Raw genomic sequence first — 22,399 nt, forward strand, 5'->3', positions numbered from 1 at the left:
TGTAGGTATGGTGATTAGGTGTGGTGATTGGACTCTTGTAGGTATGGTGATTGGACTCTTGTAGGTGCGGTGATTGGACTCTTGTAGGTATGGTGATTGGACTCTTGTAGGTGCAGTGATTGGACTCTTGTAGGTATGGTGATTGGACTCTTGTAGGTGCAGTGATTGGACTCTTGTAGGTATGGTGATTGGACTCTTGTAGGTATGGTGATTGGACTCTTGTAGGTGCGGTGATTGGACTCTTGTAGGTATAGTGAATGGACTCTTGTAGGTATGGTGATTGGACTCTTGTAGGTGCAGTGATTGGACTCTTGTAGGTGTGGTGATTGCACTCTTGTAGGTGTGGTGATTGGAATCTTGTAGGTATGGTGATTGCACTCTTGTAGGTACTGTATGGTGATTGGAGTCTTTTAGGTAAGGTGATTGGACTCTTGTAGGTGTGGTGATTGGATTCTTGTAGGTATGGTGATTAAAATATTCCAAATAAGTTTGATATTATGTTTTCACCTTTTCAACCCCTTTTGAATAGTGCTGAAATAGATAAAAATGCAAAGTGCTCAAATAGATAAAATGAAAAATATTCTCATGGGAGAAACCTTAGGTAAAAGTTCATTCAATAAAGACCTGAGTCTGGCATATAGCCAAATTAATTATAATACATTTAGGTACATCATATTTTATAGGGTGGTGTAGCTAGACACATGACACATTGGTCTGGCTGGTCTACACAGGCTTAGGTCTCTCATCTTCATTGGTCTCCTGTTCGGTCACACTCTCAGAGATTGGTTGAAGCTGCACGTTGGTCTCCCCGGGTTCCTTCACCCTCTTTCCTTTGATGCTGAACTCTCTGATGTGCGGAACTAAAGTCTTCCATGTCTTTCCTGTAACAGAAATGTGTTACTAGAGCTAAGGTTAAAGTGAATATGCAACAAACTAGTCCAACCTCACTATTGGCTCATTAGAGGGAACAAGCACAACTTTATTTCCTGGTTTCAAATAGCTACTATTCAGGTGCAGAACTCTCAAGGCGACGTGACCGCGACGGGAGCGTGCGTAGCCGGGCCGCACATGCGCAGTTGGCTCCGGACTGGATGACTTTCCAGGGCCAATTGCGGAGAAACGGAGAGCGTGGACGCCATAGGAGCGATCAGGCCGGAGGGGGCAGGAGGAAGCCCCAGGTATGTAAATTTTATGGCAGGGGCTGCAAATCAGGTTCCCTTTAACCAGTATACTATCCAGCCACTGAGCCTGTCAGTTACATCTTAGTTACTATTTAAGGCGTGGATTCATCCTATAGGTAGTAAGCAATTTGCTAATATTGATACAAGTATGTCCTTAGCAGTGAGTAGACAGAAGTGACCAGTAGGGATGATCAATGCAATGCAAATATTTCCCAGTTCATCTAGGGTTATGTAAGTTTTTATGCAAATATATGCAGCTTGCAAATGGACCAATCAATTTAAACCTTGATGGGACTTGATTGGTCTATTTTCAAGCATAAAAATTGACAATCCTGCATGAACTCAGAAATGTTTAGATCTCATTGATCGTCCCTAGTGAGTAGTGACCACTCTCTCTGAATACACTTTACCCAGTATTCTGTTCAGAGTACTTTACGTTCTTTTGAACAATGTGTAAATAATGCACACAATGCACCTGCTGTTCTGTGTGCCTTCAGGAAGTACATAATAGTAATCATACAGTTATTAGGTTATTAGTCATACTACAGGTCACATTGCATGGTATGACACATAGTTACAGGCTGTTCCTCACCTCTGGTTATTCTAATTGAAGAATTGAAGGAACTTTTCATTAGTCCGGAGTTCCCAGGATCCTCGTTGATTATCCCCAAGTTTGAATTCCACTTAGTCCAATTAACCTCATCTACTCTGCAAAAAAACAAAACAAAAAATAATACATTACTACAACTGATAAATGAAAAACACCTTGATGATTTATAAAAAAATGTTTTAACCGCTTTCAGATGGCAGTTATTGAAATCTATTTGGAGGCTGTTATTCCTGAATAACCTTGCATGCGAGGAACGCAAAGAAGGCTAAAACATAACTTTTAATTAATATATTAACCGCTTCGCATCCAGACCTTGTTTCCCACTTATGGACCAGAGCAGTTTTGACAGTTTAGCTGTGTCCTTATTTAATCAAAAATAACTTTATCCCTACTTATGACACAGAAATGAAATATATATAGTTTTTTTCAAGACAAACTAGACTTTCATTGTGTGCCATTTTTCCCTCAAACTATTTTGTTTTCTATGAATTTTAATGGGAAAACCAGGAAATAAAAATAGAAAAAAACACATTATTTCTCAGTTTTACCAAATCCAGTTTAAAAATAAAAAGTGCTACTGTAGATAAAAAAACACACATTTTGTTTGGCTATTCTTACCGCTTATCACAAAACTTAGATTATGTTCCTGTCACAATTTATGGTGAAGATATTTGATTCTGAAATAATGCTACGGAATGTACTTTTCACTATGAACTGAGAAAATAAAATAATTTTTAATGGTAAAAATCAATCTCATTAGCTCAGGAAACATATATTCCCATTCACCAATTAGTGCTGCATCAGATAGTGCCAGAAATGTGCACAGGAGCAAGCTCAATCCTGCACAGCACTGCTTCTGCTACAAGACGTATATCTACTGACTGGTGGCTTAGATGAAGTCACAGAGGACGTAGATATACTGTAGTGGTGGATAAAGTGGTTAAAAAGTACCCAAGATGACACTGTAGTGCTGCTAACAAACAAAAAAATAGTAAAGTAGTATGGAGGAGAAGAACCCTGTTTTTTGAGGGTTCGAAACATGTAGGGTTGTATACAAGGGGGCATTTTGTATTTACTATGCATTGCGAAAGGTTAGCCTAATCCCAATTGACAATATAGTGGATTAGTCCAAACAGCTCTCTCCTCCATACTGCTTCACTATTTACAATGTTGTATGTTAGCAGCACTACTTGTCATGGTCCTCTCGAGTACTTTTTAATATATTAATTAAAAGTTACTGTATGTTTTAGCCTTCATCGTATTCCTCGCATGCAAGGTTATTCAGTTTATTTTGAATTCAGGTGTGTGTAATTTATTTTTTTTAGGCTGTTATTCCTGCCAGGGCATAGATTTCATTCACTAACCGCCGCCACACGCTTTCACTGCTTTCATCGCTCCCAGCGATCGTGTCGCTGTCTCTCCACCGCAGCTACTCGCCGAGTCGCCCTGCTGTCTGTATAACAATGGAGCTCCGTGAGCCGGCTAGGAGCTGATTTAATTGGCTCCTGACTCTCTAATAAATGTGAGCCAATCTCATTTTTTCCTGCAGTTTGTCCTGGTTTCTAATAGCTGTAGAAGCTGGTGTGAATGTAATGAACTGTGACTCTCTAAACAGTTTGAAGCGCAGTGTCCTATCTCACCTACGTGTTAGTACCCGGTTGGTGAGTTGGGCGCAGGGCGAGCCAAATGATGGCTCACCCCGCTGCAGCTAAACTCCCCACCTCGGAGGAAGGTGTCATTTGGGGGTCCAGTGATTGACAGAGCCCCAAGCTGTTCATTATAATATTTAACACTTACCTGAAGCACCATCGGTAATCTTCCTTCCCATCCGGTGTCAGTCCCACCAGTACAGACTTTCCAGATCGGAATCTGTTCGTGAAGTAGGTTGACAAACTTTTTTCAATGTCCAGAATAGTGATTGCCCTCTGTGTGAATAAATAAATACAAATCATGTACCAGTCTGCATTGGGTACAAGTATAGGGAACTACGCATGCAGCAGTCTGCATCAGGGACAAGTATAGGGAACTACGCATGCACCAGTCTGCATCAGGGACAAGTATAGGGAACTACGCATGCACCAGTCTGCACTGGGGACAAGTATAGGGAACTACGCATGCACCAGTCTGCACTGGGGACAAGTATAGGGAACTACGCATGCAGCAGTCTGCATCAGGGACAAGTATAGGGAACTACGCATGCACCAGTCTGCATCAGGGACAAATATAGGGAACTACGCATGCACCAGTCTGCATCAGGGACAAGTATAGGGAACTACGCATGCAGCAGTCTGCATCAGGGACAAGTATAGGGAACTACGCATGCACCAGTCTGCATCAGGGACCAATATAGTGAACTATGCATGACCCAGTCTGCATCAGGGACAAGTATAGGGAACTATGCATGGACCAGTCTGCATCAGGGACAAGTATAGGGAATTACGCATGCACCAGTCTGCACTGGGGACAAGTATAGGGAACTACGCATGAACCAGTGTGCACTGGGGACAAGTATAGGGAACTACGCATGCACCAGTCTGCATCAGGGACAAGTATAGGGAACTACGTATGCACCAGTCTGCATCAGGGACAAGTATAGGGAACTACGCATGCAGCAGTCTGCATCAGGGACAAGTAAAGGGAACTATTCATGCACCAGTGTGCACTGGGGACAAGTATAGGGAATTACGTATGCAGCAGTCTGCATCAGGGACAAGTATAGGGAATTACGCATGCACCAGTCTGCACTGGGGACAAGTATAGGGAACTACGCATGAACCAGTGTGCACTGGGGACAAGTATAGGGAACTACGCATGCACCAGTCTGCATCAGGGACAAGTATAGGGAACTACGCATGCACCAGTCTGCATCAGGGACAAGTAAAGGGAACTACTCATGCACCAGTCTGCATCAGGGACAAGTATAGGGAACTACGCATGCAGCAGTCTGCACTGGGGACAAGTATAGGGAATTACGTATGCAGCAGTCTGCATCAGGGACAAGTAAAGGGAACTACTCATGCACCAGTGTGCACTGGGGACAAGTAAAGGGAACTACTCATGCACCAGTGTGCACTGGGGACAAGTATAGGGAATTACGTATGCAGCAGTCTGCACTGGGGACAAGTATAGGGAATTACGTATGCACCAGTCTGCATCAGGGACAAGTATAGGGAACTACGCATGCACCAGTCTGCACTGGGGACAAGTATAGGGAACTACGCATGCACCAGTCTGCACTGGGGACAAGTATAGGGAACTACGCATGCAGCAGTCTGCATCAGGGACAAGTATAGGGAACTACGCATGCACCAGTCTGCATCAGGGACAAGTATAGGGAACTACGCATGCACCAGTCTGCATTGGGTACAAGTATAGGGAACTACGCATGCAGCAGTCTGCATCAGGGACAAGTATAGGGAACTACGCATGCACCAGTCTGCATCAGGGACAAGTATAGGGAACTACGCATGCACCAGTCTGCACTGGGGACAAGTATAGGGAACTACGCATGCACCAGTCTGCACTGGGGACAAGTATAGGGAACTACGCATGCAGCAGTCTGCATCAGGGACAAGTATAGGGAACTACGCATGCACCAGTCTGCATCAGGGACAAATATAGGGAACTACGCATGCACCAGTCTGCATCAGGGACAAGTATAGGGAACTACGCATGCAGCAGTCTGCATCAGGGACAAGTATAGGGAACTACGCATGCAGCAGTCTGCATCAGGGACAAGTATAGGGAACTACGCATGCACCAGTCTGCATCAGGGACCAATATAGTGAACTATGCATGACCCAGTCTGCATCAGGGACAAGTATAGGGAACTACGCATGGACCAGTCTGCATCAGGGACAAGTATAGGGAATTACGCATGCACCAGTCTGCACTGGGGACAAGTATAGGGAACTACGCATGAACCAGTGTGCACTGGGGACAAGTATAGGGAACTACGCATGCACCAGTCTGCATCAGGGACAAGTATAGGGAACTACGCATGCACCAGTCTGCATCAGGGACAAGTATAGGGAACTACGTATGCACCAGTCTGCATCAGGGACAAGTATAGGGAACTACGCATGCAGCAGTCTGCATCAGGGACAAGTAAAGGGAACTACTCATGCACCAGTGTGCACTGGGGACAAGTATAGGGAATTACGTATGCAGCAGTCTGCACTGGGGACAAGTATAGGGAATTACGTATGCAGCAGTCTGCATCAGGGACAAGTATAGGGAATTACGCATGCACCAGTCTGCACTGGGGACAAGTATAGGGAACTACGCATGAACCAGTGTGCACTGGGGACAAGTATAGGGAACTACGCATGCACCAGTCTGCATCAGGGACAAGTATAGGGAACTACGCATGCACCAGTCTGCATCAGGGACAAGTAAAGGGAACTACTCATGCACCAGTGTGCACTGGGGACAAGTATAGGGAATTACGTATGCAGCAGTCTGCATCAGGGACAAGTAAAGGGAACTACTCATGCACCAGTGTGCACTGGGGACAAGTAAAGGGAACTACTCATGCACCAGTGTGCACTGGGGACAAGTATAGGGAATTACGTATGCAGCAGTCTGCACTGGGGACAAGTATAGGGAATTACGTATGCACCAGTCTGCATCAGGGACAAGTATAGGGAACTACGCATGCACCAGTCTGCATCAGGGACTAGTATAGGGAACTACGCATGCACCAGTCTGCATCAGGGACAAGTATAGGGAACTACGCATGCACCAGTCTGCATCAGGGCAAGTATAGGGAACTACGCATGCACCAGTCTGCATCAGGGACAAGTATAGGGAACTACGCATGCACCAGTCTGCATCAGGGCAAGTATAGGGAACTACGCATGCACCAGTCTGCATCAGGGACAAGTATAGGGAACTACGCATGCACCAGTCTGCATCAGGGCAAGTATAGGGAACTACGCATGCACCAGTCTGCATCAGGGACAAGTATAGGGAACTACGCACGCACCAGTCTGCATCAGGGCAAGTATAGGGAACTACGCATGCACCAGTCTGCATCAGGGACAAGTATAGGGAACTACGCATGCACCAGTCTGCATCAGGGCAAGTATAGGGAACTACGCATGCACCAGTCTGCATCAGGGACTAGTATAGGGAACTACGCATGCACCAGTCTGCATCAGGGACAAGTATAGGGAACTATGCATGCACCAGTCTGCATCAGGGCAAGTATAGGGAACTACGCATGCACCAGTCTGCATCAGGGCAAGTATAGGGAACTACGCATGCACCAGTCTGCATCAGGGCAAGTATAGGGAACTACGCATGCACCAGTCTGCATCAGGGACAAGTATAGGGAACTACGCATGCACCAGTCTGCATCAGGACAAGTATAGGGAACTACACATGCACCAGTCTGCATCAGGACAAGTATAGGGAACTACGCATGCAGCAGTCTGCATCAGGGACAAGTATAGGGAACTACGTATGCACCAGTCTGCATCAGGGACAAATATAGGGAACTACGCATGCACCAGTCTGCATCAGGGACAAGTGTAGGGAACTACGCATGCAGCAGTCTGCACTGGGGACAAGTATAGGGAACTACGCATGCACCAGTCTGCATCAGGGACAAGTATAGGGAATTACGCACGCAGCAGTCTGCATCAGGGACAAGTATAGGGAACTACGCATGCACCAGTCTGCATCAGGGACAAGTATAGGGAACTACGCATGCACCAGTCTGCATCAGGGACCAGTATAGGGAACTACGCATGCACCAGTCTGCATCAGGGACAAGTATAGGGAATTACGCATGCAGCAGTCTGCATCAGGGACAAGTATAGGGAATTACGCATGCACCAGTCTGCACTGGGGACAAGTATAGGGAACTACGCATGCAGCAGTCTGCATAAGGGACAAGTATAGGGAACTATGCATGCACCAGTCTGCACTGGGGACAAGTATAGGAAATTACGCATGCACCAGTCTGCCGAGCGATTACGTTTAAAAAAAAAACGGTATTATACTTACCGGGTCTCTGCATTTCCTTCTTCTATCCGTAGCCCCACCCCCTAAAGGAAGAGGTCACAGGCGCTTTTCTGATTGGTTATAGAGAAGCACCTATGACCTCTTCCTTTAGGGGGTGGGACAACGGATGGAAGAAGGACGCCCGGTAAGTAAAATAAAGTAAAACAAACTCGAATCACTGATTGGAAGTGTTGTACAGTTTACTGCTTCCAAGCATGGGGGAATTGCTGTTTAAAATGCGATTTTAAAGCCCTGCGGCGATTCCTAGTGGGTTTCTAGCTAGGACAACTGAAGTGAGAGGCAGGGGTGCTTCTAGCCATTTTGTCACTCCAGGTGCCCCCCCCCCCCTCCACACCCCCCCCCCCCCCCCCCAGTGAAAATAATAATGCGGCAGCATTTCACCAGAAAATAATCATAATTCGGCAGCGTTTCGTTAGAAAATAATCCGAATGCGGCATAGTTTCACCAGAAAATACACGTATTGCGGAAGCATTTCACCACAAAATAATCATAATGCGGTAATGTATCACCAGAAAGTAACGTAATGCGGCAATGTATCACCCAAAAATAATCATAATGTGGCAGAGTTTCACCATTAAATAATCGTAATATGGGAGCATTTAACCAGAAAATAATTGTAATGCGGCAATGTTTCACCAGAAAATAAATGCAATGCCGCAGCGTTTCACCATAAATTACACTTATTGTGGCAGTGTTTCATCAGAAAATACACATAATGTGGGCAACATTTCAGCAGAAAATACACATAGGCAGGGCTCCCCCCCCCCTTCCCATTAGTTCCCTCTAATAGCTCTGGTGCTGCACCTGTAAAAAAAAAAAAAGCATGTACTCACCTGCGGAAGACTCCTCTCCCGCCGCACAGCTCCCCTGATGATCTTCCGTTAGCACTCCGGCTGCAAAACTCCCGCACTGACAGGCAGGAAGAGCAGGGCTACAGGAAGATGGCGCCGAAGCCTTGCACTGGAGACACAAATAGTCTCCTGTGCAGGGCTTTGAATAAAATTTTCCCATAGCCCTGCTCTGCCTGCCGGAAACCACAGACTCCGCAGGCTGGAGAGGTGAGCTGCGGCCTATTAGACGCTGCAAGCCATTTCACCACCTGGAGGGGGAGACCATCTGGTGGCGACCGCCTGGTCAGCCTTGTGCACCAGGGGCCTCTGGTGAGGAGAATATGGAGGTTGCCATATTTATTTCCTCTTAAACAATACCAGTTGCCTGGCAGCCCTGCTGAGCTATTTGCCTGCAGTAGTGTGAATAACACCAGAGACAAGCATGCAGCTAATCTTGTCAGATCTGACAATAACGTCAGAAACACCTGATCTGCTGCATGCTTGTTCAGGGTCTATGGCTTAAAGTATTAGAGGCAGAGGATCAGCAGGATAGCCAGGGAACTGGTATTGCTTAAAAGGAAATAAAATATGGCAGCCTCCATATTCCCCTCACTTCAGTTGTCCTTTAACCACTTGCCGACCGCGCACTCATACCGTGCGTCGGCAAAGTGGCAGCTGCAGGACCAGCGACGCACATCTGCGTCGCCGGCTGCAGGCTAATTAATCAGGTAACAGCTGCTCACGCGAGCGGCTGCTTCCTGTCAATTCACGGCGGGGGGCTCCGTAAATAGCCTGCGGGCTGCCGATCGTGGCTCGCAGGCTAAATGTAAACACAAGCGGAAATAATCCGCTTTGTTTACATTTGTACAACGCTGCTAACAGTAGCAGCATTGTACTAGATCAGCGATCCCCGGCCAATCAGCGGCCGGGGATCGCTGTCACATGACAGGCAGGAGCCTGTTAGAGGCTGCACAGGACAGATCCGTTTCTGTGCAGCCTCCGATCTCCGGGGCAGGGAGGGAGGAGAGGGAGAGGGGGAATCCTGTGGTGGAGGGGGCTTTGAGGTGCCCTCGCCAGCCACACGCAGGCAAGAGCAATCAGACCCCCCCCAGCACATCATCCCCCTAGTGGGGAAAAAAGGGGGGCGATCTGGTCGCTCTGCCTGTTGTTTGATCTGTGCTGGGGGCTGTAGAGCCCACCCAGCACAGATCTTGTAAATGAGCGCTGGTCCTTAAGGGCCCTTTTCCACTAGCGGCGTTTGCGATGCTGAATCGCAAAATCGCAAACCGCTAGTGATTTTGAAAACGCTACGGTTTGCTTTTTAACATAGGAATCGCAATAGGTAATTTCCACTACCGCGATTCGTTTTTGACTCAAACGCGATCGCACCGCGGAGCGATCTTTGCCGCGATTTTGCTATGCAGTGCATTGCATAGCAAAATCGTGAACGCAATCGCCGGGAAGTTTCCTGCACTGGCGATTCAGCAATCGCTAGCGTTTAGCGCGAACGCTCGCGATTGCTAGTGGAAAAGGGCCCTCAGGGGGGGTAAAGGCTGGGTCCTCAAGTGGTTAACAAAGTAAGCACAACATTTTCAGATGTTACGCAACTGTATTCAGATAAATGGCGTATTGTATGGAAATCTTCAGTACTTGCAGTTTCCAGATGCCTTTGCTCTCCTGAGCGATCTTGTTCACCGTCTCTCCCATCAGCGCTATCAGCATGTTCAGCAGCAGGATGTAGGTGAGTATGACATAGGTGATAAGCAGGAAGATGAAGATAGTCTTGTATCTGTAGTTCTCCGTGAACTCCAGGTCTCCCATGCCGATGGCAAACTTAAATAGCTCCTGGCTGGTGTAGTACAAATTGTTGTAAGAGGCAGAATCGGCTTTGCAGCCCCACCGCTTTGACATTGAGGTAGATGTTTCATTCCTGCTTTCACTATCTTCAATAAGAGTCACCAGTGCTGTTAGATAGAAATTGACACAGATCAACACAGAACTCAGTAAGGGCACTTAGCCAATGGTCTCCTAATTACAGTTTTATGTTCCATTATTGCCCGATGAAGCGGGATCAAACCTGCGAAACGTGTTGCACTTTGGAGCGGTTGATAAAACTTATTGTTGACCAGTAATGAACTTGTGCAGGGGTCTCAAACTCAATTTACCTGGGGGCCGCCGGAGGCAAAGTTAGGATGAGGCTGGGCCGCATAAGGGATTTCACAAGAAAAGTCAATCAGCAGCTCCCGCCAATGCCCCCCTCCCCCACACCCCCAGAATCCCCCCCCCCCCCCCGCTTCCCCTCCCTCTTGTCCCTTGCATTGATTTTTATTTCAAAATCAAATTCACACTGATGCAAACTATTTTGCCTAATTTACCTTATAGTTCGCTTCAGTGCTCCCATTACAAGTAATCCGCCGTGTCCCCGCCGCAAAACGAGGGCTGCAGAGCCCCCAAATTGCCCGGGGGGGGGGGAATCCGCCGGCATTTCCTGGAAGGGGCAGAGCTTTCAGCTTCAGCTTTGACCCTCCTGACGTCAATCGCGGCGCATCGCCGCCTCTCCCCGTTCCTCTCTGTGAAGGAAGAGTGAGAGGGGCGGGCAGAGGCGGCGATGCGCCGCGATTGACGTCAGGAGGGGCAAAGCTGAAGCTGAAAGCTCTGCCCCTTCCAGGAAATACCGGCGGATTGCCCCCCCCCCCCCCGGGCGATTTGGGGGCTCTGCAGCCCTCGTTTAGCGGCGGGGATGCGGCGGATTACTTGGGAGCAATGAAGCGAACTATAAGGAAGCTTTTGCCGGCGCGGGCCACAAAATATTGTATCGAGGGCCGCAAATGGCCCGCGGGCCGCGAGTTTGAGACCCCTGATCTTGTGTCTTCCTGGAAGAGGTAAGCCTGCCACTACCTCCTCTTTTTTAAATGGTTTTGAACTAATCTTATCCTTTTTGGCGCCTCTGTTACAAACGTCAGTATATTGTCTAATCCACCCTTGGTGGAGGGGTGTTACCACATTCTTCCTATCTACAGAGACTTCATCGGTGGGGTCTAATCTCCTCCTCCGCCATTACAGTGGCTGCCTATGTGGTGACCCTGGTTTGTGAGTATATTTGCATATACTTTCTATACGAATACTCTTGGTTTTCAAACATACTATACTATATTGGGCTCTCGCTGTCCCCCCTTTTGTGTTAGATAGAAATAGAGGTTAACTTAAGTGCTAATTGAGATAATGTCCAATAGGATGTATGGATAGAAACGTATGTTTGACCACCCCCATGTTCTTTGGGGCTTCTGGGAAATTAACAAGTTTATGATTCAGGGGCCAGATTTTCAGTCTCAGTCTCTTTTTAAACGATCTAATTTATAGCGAAAAATCGTTTGAGCAATCAGATAAATATGATCGGAGGTAAAATCGTTCACTACACCATTAACAAACCAATCTTTGCTTCCTATCTATCACCACCAACAAGAAAATCCAAATTTTTGTTTGGCGAAAATTCAATTTTTTTTATAATCACTTGTAATAGATTGTGCCCATCAATGGAAATTATTTACAACCAATCCAACCACAATTTTTGATCGCTCTAACGATTTTTCGGTAGAAATCGGACCGTTAGTGGCCACCTTTAGGTAACGATCCAATTTCTAGTGAAAAATCGTTCGAGTGATCAGAAATTCTGATTGAAAGAAAAATCGTTCACTACACCATCAACGATCCACTCCTTGCTTCCTATCTGTCACAACCAACAAGAAAATCCACATTTTGATTTGACAAAAATCCAATCGGACGACTATTTTTATTATCGTTCATAATCGATTGTGCCCATCAACAGAGATTGTTTACAACCAATCCGACCAGAATTTCTGATCGCTCAATGGATTTTTCACTAGAAATTGGACCGTTAGTGGCCACCATTAGCCCCTAAACTCTCCTAGTTGTTCTGGGTCACCATGAGCTATCTGGGTATTCTGTAGATCAGGTCTTCTAGTACCCACACCAATGAGCTCTGCTGAGACATATAATGCCTGGTACACACCATTAGGTTTAGTCAATCAGTTTCGCATTTCCAAACGGAAATCCGCATTTGTGCATCAGAATGCGGAAATACTAGTGCAGTAAGTGGATTTCCGCTGAAACTGCGGTAAAATACGTTTACTGATATGCGGTAATTTTATCTTCAATCAGAAGACTCAGAATGAATAAACCATTCAGAGAATGTGGATTTAGGCGAAAATTTTGGCAGAAAATCTGCATTAGTGATATTCGGTAATAAGACAATGGATGATATGCGTTATCCGCTTTTAACGATATTCGGTAATTTTAAGCCAACCAGAAGACTTTGAATGAATAACCCAATCAGAGAATAACACCAGAAACAAGCATGCGGCTAATCTTGTCAGATCTGACAATAATGTCAGAAACACCTGATCTGCTGCATGCTTGTTCAGGGTCTATGGCTAAAAGTATTAGAGGCAGAGGATCAACAGTATAGCCAGGCAACTGGTATCTGGGCAGTAGCAGCGGCTTTATAGCTACGCCTCGGGGGGAGAACTGTTCCCGTTCCAGGGGCATAGATACTCGGCTCAGGCTTTTCAAGCGCGGTGCTCGTGCATGCACACCCGTGCTTGCCCCCGTGACCGGCAGTAACAGGACAGATTGGTGAATGGGAACATCTAAGTGCCGGATTTATGAATAATCTCTGCTATAACAAACAGCAGAGGTTATTCATTAGAGAAATGTAAAACAACTTTTGAGCTCGTTTTAGAATGTTGACATCTAGTGGACATATATAATAGTGCACTAAACTATTATACAGTAGCAATAAAAAATATGTGAACCCTTTGGAATTATATGGATTTCTGCACAAACTGGTCATAAATTGTGATCTGATCTTCATCTAAGTCACAACAATAGACGTTCACAGTCTGCTTAAAGAGGAGCTGTTAGGTATAGGGTCTCAGAGAAAATAAACACATATATCAGTAGCTAAAGATTGGCTGTACTTACATTACATATGCATTTCACTGTCCACGTTTGGATTTCACAGAATTTGTATATAGTATATGCAGAGAATGATGCTCCTGACAGCTCATGGCAGGTTCCATGTTTGTGAAGCCAAATGTGTCGTCATGTCCTGCCTGCTTCTGATCACAGAGGAGCTCGTACAGAATAACACTAGTTTGCAGTGAATATTAATGAGCCATGTGGCTAGGAACAATAGCGGACTCCTGCAGTGTACGCTGCCCCGAGATTTATCTGTGCTGTGGCTGGACTGAGTTTTAGAAGCTGCTGAAACTTGATCCCGTCTTCTCCTTAGCAGCCGAGGGGAGGGCCCCAGAATGCTTTGCAGTATGTTATGCGGCTTGCGTCCTGCTTAGCTCTAAGCTTTGCTGATAAGCATACATCAAAGGTAAGAGAGATCTTTATCTTCAGTAATGTCTTTTTGGCTTCCTTCTAAACTGTTTAACACAGGAGACTAGAGGTTTAAATTAGCTTCTGCAGCCTGACAGTTACTCTTTAAACTAATACCACACAAACAATCAAATGTTTCCATGTTTTATTGAACACATCATGTAAACATTCACGGTGCAGGTGGAAAAGAGTATGTGAAACCCTAGACTAATGACATCTTCAAGAGCTAATTGGAGCAATGTGTCTGCCAACTGGAGTCCAATAAATGAGATGAGATTGGAGGTGTTGGTTACAGCTGCCCTGCCCTATAAAAACATACACCAGTGTCGGGTTTGCTTTTCCCAAGAAACATTGCCTGATGTGAATGATGCCTTGCACAAAAGAGCTTTTAGAAGACCTACGATTAAGAATTGTTGACTTGCATAAAGCTGGAAAGGGTTATAAAAGTATCTCTAAAAGTCTTGCTGTTCATCAGTCCATGGAAAGACACACTATATATGGAGAAAGTTCAGCTTTACTGCTACTCTCCCTAGGAGTGGCCATCCTGTAAAGATGACTGCAAGAGCATAGTGCAGAATGTTCAATGAGGTGAAGAAGAATCCTAGAGTGTCAGCTAAAGACTAACAAAAGTTACTGTCATATGCTAACATCCCTGTTAGCGAATCTATGATATGTACAACACTAAACAAGAAAGAAGTACGTGGGAGTATACCACAGAGAAAGCCACTGCTGTCCAAAGTTATTGCTGCCAAAGGAGGTTCAACCAGTTATTAAATCCAAGGGTTCACATACCTTTTCCACCTGCACTGTGAATGCTTACATGGTGTGTTCAATAAAAACATGGAAAAATTTCCTTATTTGTGTGGTATTAGTTTAAGCAGACTGTGATTGTCTATTGTTGTGACTTAGATGAAGATCCGATCCCATTTTATGACCAATTTGTGCAGAAATTCATATAATTCCAAAGGATTCACATACTTTGTATCCGGTTCAGCACCACAGTGTCGAAAACCTCATGCATCCGAGCCATGTTTACCTCCCATTCATTCGCCAATAACTTTATCACTACTTATCACAATGAATTGATCTATATCTCGTTTTTTCCGCCACTAATTAGGCTTTCTTTGGGTGGTACATTTTGCTAAGAATTATTTTTTTCAAAATCCATTTTAACAGAAAAATTAAGAAAGAAATGAAAAAAATAATTTTTTCTCAGTTTTTGGCCATTATAGCTTGAAATTAATATACGCTACCGTAATTAAAGATAATGTATTTTATTTGCCAATTTGTATCGCTTATTACACCATTTAACCACTTGCCGACCGCGCACTCATACCGCGCGTCGGCAAAGTGGCAGCTGCAGGACCAGCGACGCAGTTCTGCGTCGCCGGCTGCAGGCTAATTAATCAGGAAGCAGCCGCTCGCGCGAGGGGCTGCTTCCTGTCAATTCACGGCGGGGGGCTCCGTGAATAGCCTGCGGGCCGCCGATTGCGGCTCGCAGGCTAAATGTAAACACAAGCGGAAATAATCCGCTTTGTTTACATCCGTACAACGCTGCTAACAGTAGCAGCATTGTACCAGATCAGCGATCCCCGGCCAGGCAATCAGCGGCCGGGGATCGCTGTCACATGACAGGCAGGAGCCTGTTAGAGGCTGCACAGGACAGATCCGTTCCTGTGCAGCCTCGGATCTCCGGGGAAGGGAGGGAGGAGAGGGAGGGGGGGAATTTCGCCGCGGAGGGGGGCTTTGAGGTGCCCGCCCGCAACACCCAGGCAGGCAGGAGCGATCAGACCCCCCCAGCACATCATCCCCCTAGTGGGGAAAAAAGGGGGGCGATCTGGTCGCTCTGCCTGCACCCTGATCTGTGCTGGGGGCTGCACAGCCCACCCAGCACAGATCAGCTAAAACAGCGCTGGTCCTTAAGGGGGGGTAAAGGGTGGGTCCTCAAGTGGTTAAATTATGTCCCTATCACAGTTTATGGCGCCAATATTTTATTTAGAAATAAAGGTGCATTATTTCAATTTGCGTCCATCACTATTTACAAGCTTATAATTTAAAATAATATAATAATATACTCTCTTGGCATACATATTTAAAAAGTTCAGACCCTTAGGCAACTATTTATGTTGTTGTTTTTTATTGTAATTTTCTTTTTTTTTATTAAAAAATGTATTTTGGTAATTTTGGGTGTGGGAGGGAAACAGCTAATTTTAAATGAATAATAATGTAATTGTTTAATAAAAAATGTGTGTGCGTGCAGTTTACTATTTGGCCACAAGATGGCCACAGTCAAAAAAGTCCTGGATGCGAACGAGCTCGCATCCAGGAACTAAAAAGAAGACGGAGAAGTTTCCTGGGGGCAGAAATACCGCGCTCTCTGAATAGAAAGCGTCGGTTTTTCTGTGGGGAAGTTAGATCGGTGAATGGGAATTATATTCCCATTCGCTAACGGCGGGCGGCGTGAGCGGGCACGGGAGCGCGCTAGATCGCGCGCACCACGCGGGAACAGCAGCAGTGCCTGTCTGGACGAGCATAGTGGTCCAGATAGGATGAACTGGGTATTGTTACTGTATTTCTCCACTTAAAATAAAACCCTACACATATAAATAAAAATACAGTTAACCTCTTTCTGTCCCCAATAGTTAAAAAAAAAATGTAAAAAATGCCAAAGTGACAGAATTTAAAAGCGAATACATGAATTCTTATGTTAGAGACTCAGTTTTTTATATATGTATACCATAAGGGTATGCATGGGCATAGCAATCACCCCTGCAGCCCCTGCCATCAGCAGCCAGGGGGGCCAAGACGTTTTGGGCCCCTCCACCTCCCTCTCCCCAACCTTAAGGGCAGCCAATCAGAAAAGAAACCTCCCCACTCACTCACAACAACCGTGTGCCGGAGCGTGTGTAGTGATTTCCTGCTTCCAGAGGCTGCTTCACAGCAGAACACACTCTGCTGCTACTCCCCGGCACGAAACCAGTAGGGTTCAAGGTCAAAGGGGGCCCCATGCTATCATTTTTGCAGGGGGGGCCTTGTAAGTCTAGTTACGCCCCTGAGGGTATGTTACTGTTATTTTTGCAAGTACAGGCTCGTAATTATTGACCAGGTACAGTGAAAAAGCAAAAAAATAAAAATAAAATGTACCTTTATTTCCAAATAAACTAGTGGTTGAAAGAAAATAAATATGGCAGCCTCCGTATCCCTCTATCTTCAGTTGCCCTTGAATGATACAGTGTAATGAGCCTCCTACCTGCAGCAAATCCAATAAGGAACAGAATGTAGACAAACATGAAGCGAAGCAGATCCCTCATGATCATCTGCAAAGGCAAAATGTAACAGATGTTGACTTACCACACTTAGCCCGGTTAGCTTTAATCAAAAATTTTGTGACAATGCTTTTAAGTTTTAGGAAGCTCATTCCCCAGCACATAACACTTCACCTGACCCCACCCACATCCTCCCTCTGCTAAAAGATATTAACTCCTTGTGGCCAGAATTGCAGCTCAGCACTCTCATCTTTCTATACACCTCCACACTGCTCAAAACATGCTGTGTGGTCCTTAACAGTTAAAATGCTGCGCACTTCCTGCGCACAGCAACTTTACTGAAGCTTAATAAATATGGCCGAATGATTGGTGCATCAGAACTGACAGCACTACACATAGGCCCTCATTCACCAAACAAAGGGTGCTCAGGCATGCGCAGTACGGAGCGGCCCATCTTTGGAAGCCCTAGTGCTCCGAAGACTTCCAAAGACTCCCTTCGGCAGCGGAGACAGCAGCATTTGACCAAATTGGTCGAATGCTGCTACGGGGAAGCCAGCACTACAACGGGGACCAATAGAGGAGAGGGAAGGCTCTATAGCACCCAGAGCCGCCCTCTCCTTAGATAAGTATCTGGCTTTTTTTTTTTTTTTTTTAACCTGCCTGGCGTTCTATTAAGATCGCCAGGCAGGCTGCGGGAGGGTTTTTTTTTAATAAAAAAAAAACTATTTCATGCAGCCAACTGAAAGTTGGCTGCATGAAAGCCCACTAGAGGGCGCTCCGGAGGCGATCTTCCGATCGCCTCCGGCGCCCAGAATAAACAAGGAAGGCCGCAATGAGCGGCCTTCCTTGTTTTGCTTATATCGTCGCCATAGCGACGAGCGGAGTGACGTCATCGACGTCAGCCGACGTCGTGACGTCAGCCGCCTCCGATCCAGCCCTTAGCGCTGGCCGGAACTTTTTGTTCCGGCTGCGCAGGGCTCAGGCGGCTAGGGGGGCCCTCTTTCGCCGCTGCTCGCGGCGAATCGCCGCAGAGCGGCGGCGATCAGGCAGCACACGCGGCTGGCAAAGTGCCGGCTGCGTGTGCTGCTTTTTATTTCAGCCAAATCGGCCCAGCAGGGCCTGAGCGGCAGCCTCCGGCGGTACTGGACGAGCTGAGCTCGTCCAGACCGCCCAGCAGGTTAAAGGTCGGTTCATTCACTTTAGAGCCAAGGTGATCCCAGGGTGAAGAAATGATGGAAAGCTATAAACTGTGGTAGAAGACCAATACAGCATTTAATCACTTTCCTAGGACCCCCCCCCCCAAGAAAAGAATGTTACTGGATTTGGGCTTTAAAGGTAAATTTGAACCCAACCATAAGGGACTTTGTCAGAACTACATAGTTACACAGTTACATAGTTATTTTGGTTGAAAAAAGACATACGTCCATCGAGTTCAACCAGAGAACAAAGTACAACACCAGCCCACTCCCTCACATATCCCTGCTGATCCAGAGGAAGGCGGAAAAACCCTTACAAGGCATGGTCCAATTAGCCCCAAAAGGGAAAAATTCCTTCCTGACTCCAGATGGCAATCAGATAAATGTCCTGGATCAACATCATTAGGCATTACCTAGTAATTGTAGCCATGGATGTCTTTCAACGCAAGGAAAGCATCTAAGCCCCCTTTAAATGCAGGTATAGAGTTTGCCATAACGACTTCCTGTGGCAATGCATTCCACATCTTAATCACTCTTACTGTAAAGAACCCTTTCCTAAATAAATGGCTAAAACATTTTTTACTCCATGCGCAGATCATGTCCTCTAGTCCTTTGAGAAGGCCTAGGGACAAAAAGCTCATCCGCCAAGCTATTATATTGCCCTCTGATGTATTTATACATGTTAATTAGATCCCCTCTAAGGCATCTTTTCTCTAGACTAAATAAACCCAGTTTATCTAACCTTTCTTGGTAAGCGAGACCTTCCATCCCACGTATCAATTTTGCTGCTCGTCTCTGCACCTGCTCTAAAACTGCAATATCTTTTTTGTAATGTGGTGCCCAGAACTGAATTCCATATTTCAGATGTGGCCTTACTAGAGAGTTAAACAGGGGCAATATTATGCTCGCATCTCGAGTTTTTATTTCCCTTTTAATGCATCCCAAAATTTTGTTAGCTTTAGCTGCAGCGGCTTGGCATTGAGTACGATTATTTAACTTGTTGTCGATGAGTACTCCTAAGTCCTTCTCCAAGTTTGATGTCCCCAACTGTATCCCATTTATTTTATATGGTGCTAGACCATTGGTACGACCAAAATACGACTAAAATATGAAAACCAGATAAAATGACCTTACTGACCTTCTCAATCATCACGGAGTAGATCCCCATCTGCTGGAACCCCCTGGTGTAGTACAGTATATTGATCCAGCTCATGGCCAGACAGATGACCATTAAGGCCACATATTCACGTCTCCCAAGAAAGTACAGAATGGTGGAAATCAACACGAAGAGAGACTGGCAGAAGCTGGGGAGGTAAAATAGACATAATGAATGAGAATTCTATGGGGTTCAATTTCCAATGCAATATACAGTCTATACTGACTGATTTATAATCCTTCCTGATGTAGGCAAAACCCTGCTGGCGTTATTTACTATAGGATTGCATAAGGTTGCCTTCAGCATGGCGTTCACAGACCTGTGATGTTGCATCACATATAAACCATCCATTCACCAGCCACAGCTATGACTTGGTATACCCCAAGCAATGACCGGGTCACCAACAAATAACAGACAATGCTATTTTAGGGCTGTTGTATACTTAAAGTAGTAGGAAACTCAGCATTTCTTCTTTGCTCTGAAAGATTATTTACAGCCTTAAACCTACTACCACAAACAAAAATTGTAGCAGAACAGCATTCAAACAGTTAAACACAGCACTTTTGGGTTGATTTAGTGCAAGTTAATTTGAAGGAGCGCGAGTGAAAATCAGTGTGCGCATACTAATGGTCGCGTGGTCCTCTCTGTGTAGCGCGCAATCGTAACTTAATTTCCAGGCGATAGCATGTAGCTCAAACGCAAAATTCCACTAGCGCGGCCACTACGTTAATTAACATACCGGTAGTAGCGGCTGCACTAGTAAACTATTGTGAGAGGACCGCACGTAGCATGCGCATGCTAATTTTAACTCGTGCTTCTTCAAATTCACTCGCACTAACGGGCATGTTACTTTTAATGAGTCGACCCCTTTGTTTTTCAGTGGAAATCTCCTTGCTTCAGTGGGCAGCTTCTGGCCGCATCCCAAGAGGTAATAACATTATCTTTTGTTTACGTTCCTTTGTCAGATACATTTTGTAAACATTAGCAAAGTGCTGAAACTAAGCTCTCTCTGCTTCTAGTATGTGTGCAGTTGAGAAGTGATCACTAGATAGATAATATATAAATACAGCAGCTATGCAATAAAATGCAATGGCAGCTTTCAGAGCAGATAAACTGTACTTTGGGAACTTATAAATTGTAAACAGACAAAATGACTTGTGCACAAATGCAAATATGGCAGCTTTATGGGTAATAAAAAGTAGGAAAACACATTTTATAGCATGTTATGTCAGAGTATTATCCCACTTTAACTGTCCCTCAGAGGGGCTCACAATCCCTGCCCAGAGGAAATCCAAGCAGACATGGGGAGAACATACAAACTACATGCAGACGGTGTAGTATGGATACAGAGGCGCCAAAAGGAAAAAAGTATCTAAAAAGTTTAAAACATGAGGAGGCAGTGGTGGACTTACCTCCTCCAAGCAGGCACAAAAATTGCCAATGTGTTTGTCAAATACAAGTTTATTTACATACTTCGGGGGACAATGCAACGCGTTTTGCAGGTTTGATCCCGCTTCATCAGGCAATAACAAGTAACGGAGCAATAGCATATGTGGTCAGTAGAAGAGCCAGGCACCTCTGTGTCTAGTACCTTATATTGGGAGACAGTACTCTGGTTGGGATATGAACTGGGGACCCAGTGCTGCAATGCAAGAGTGCTAACCACTAAGGGTGCATACACACATCACACCATAGTTTTTGGAAAATGAAAGATCACAGACCAATCTTACCCCCTTCCATGTAGTATGAGAGCCAGACCTACACAGTCTATTCTATGGAGCTGAACTCCACATCAGATAGAAATCTTTGCAAGATGCTGCACACACAGATGCTGTACAGACACAAAAGATCAGTATCTGCAAAAGATCTGTTCCTGACAAAGATCCGTTCCTGCAAAATGCATTCATAGTCTATGAGATTTGCAGATCATCATACACACCTTGTTTAACTGACATTTGCAGATACTGATCTTTTGTGTCTGTACAGCATCTGTGTGTGCCGCATCTTGCAAAGATTTTATCTGATGGGGAGTTCAGCTCCATAGAATAGACTGTGTAGGTATGGCTCTCATACTACATAAAGGGTGGTAAGATTGGTCTGTGATCTTTCATTTTCCAAAGACTATGGTCTGATGTGTGTATGAGCCTTAAGCCACCATGCTGCTTGTATGTACAATATTGTAACAACAAAATAGCAATAACAAAAACAGTACTGTATAATTTGTTCATGGAGGCAACTTTGTTTGTATGTAAAGCTTAGTTTGTATGTATAAAACGTTGTTTTAAATTAGGCACTGCCTGTAATTTATAGTTATTTTTAATTTTTTTTATCTAAAAATGCCCTATATTGAATAGACTGTGAAAAGTTCATGCACCCCTGGGCCCCCAAGTAAATACCTCCCCAGGTACCCATAGTGCCGCGGAAGATGTCGCTAAATTAATCAATAATAATAATACTCTATGTTCAGAACCAATTTACAAAATGTTGTATCCAAGTAAACATTGTAAGCAGAAGAGAATGTAGAACTGTCGCCATCTGCTGGCTGAAAATAATATGGCCCTTATAATGTTTTATGCTGCTTTTTGCTTATAAGGAATGTGGGTTTTCTTTCTATTTTTTCCTTACCAAACTTTTTTCATTTATTTATTTCTTGCATTTAACACTAATACAAATAATCATCCTACCTAATAATTTCCCTGTGTCGCTGCGCCCAGCAGTTTTGCA

General features: G+C 45.2%; 1 protein-coding gene across 1 annotated transcript in view; it reads right to left on the reverse strand.

Moving 5' to 3' along the window:
• Positions 1 to 723: 723 nt before the first annotated feature.
• The window catches only part of TRPV1 (transient receptor potential cation channel subfamily V member 1), a 56,383-nt gene continuing 34,707 nt past the window's right edge, over positions 724 to 22,399 (reverse strand). The window contains exons 10-15 of the mRNA XM_068266391.1: positions 19,658 to 19,823; positions 17,308 to 17,374; positions 10,302 to 10,615; positions 3,589 to 3,716; positions 1,774 to 1,889; positions 724 to 881 (exon numbers count right to left, since the gene is read on the reverse strand). Of these exons, the coding sequence (XP_068122492.1) occupies positions 724 to 881; positions 1,774 to 1,889; positions 3,589 to 3,716; positions 10,302 to 10,615; positions 17,308 to 17,374; positions 19,658 to 19,823 (949 nt within the window). The remainder of the gene's footprint in view (positions 882 to 1,773; positions 1,890 to 3,588; positions 3,717 to 10,301; positions 10,616 to 17,307; positions 17,375 to 19,657; positions 19,824 to 22,399) is intronic.

The sequence above is a fragment of the Hyperolius riggenbachi genome, chromosome 2, assembly GCF_040937935.1.
Source record: "Hyperolius riggenbachi isolate aHypRig1 chromosome 2, aHypRig1.pri, whole genome shotgun sequence".
Classification (NCBI taxonomy): domain Eukaryota; kingdom Metazoa; phylum Chordata; class Amphibia; order Anura; family Hyperoliidae; genus Hyperolius; species Hyperolius riggenbachi.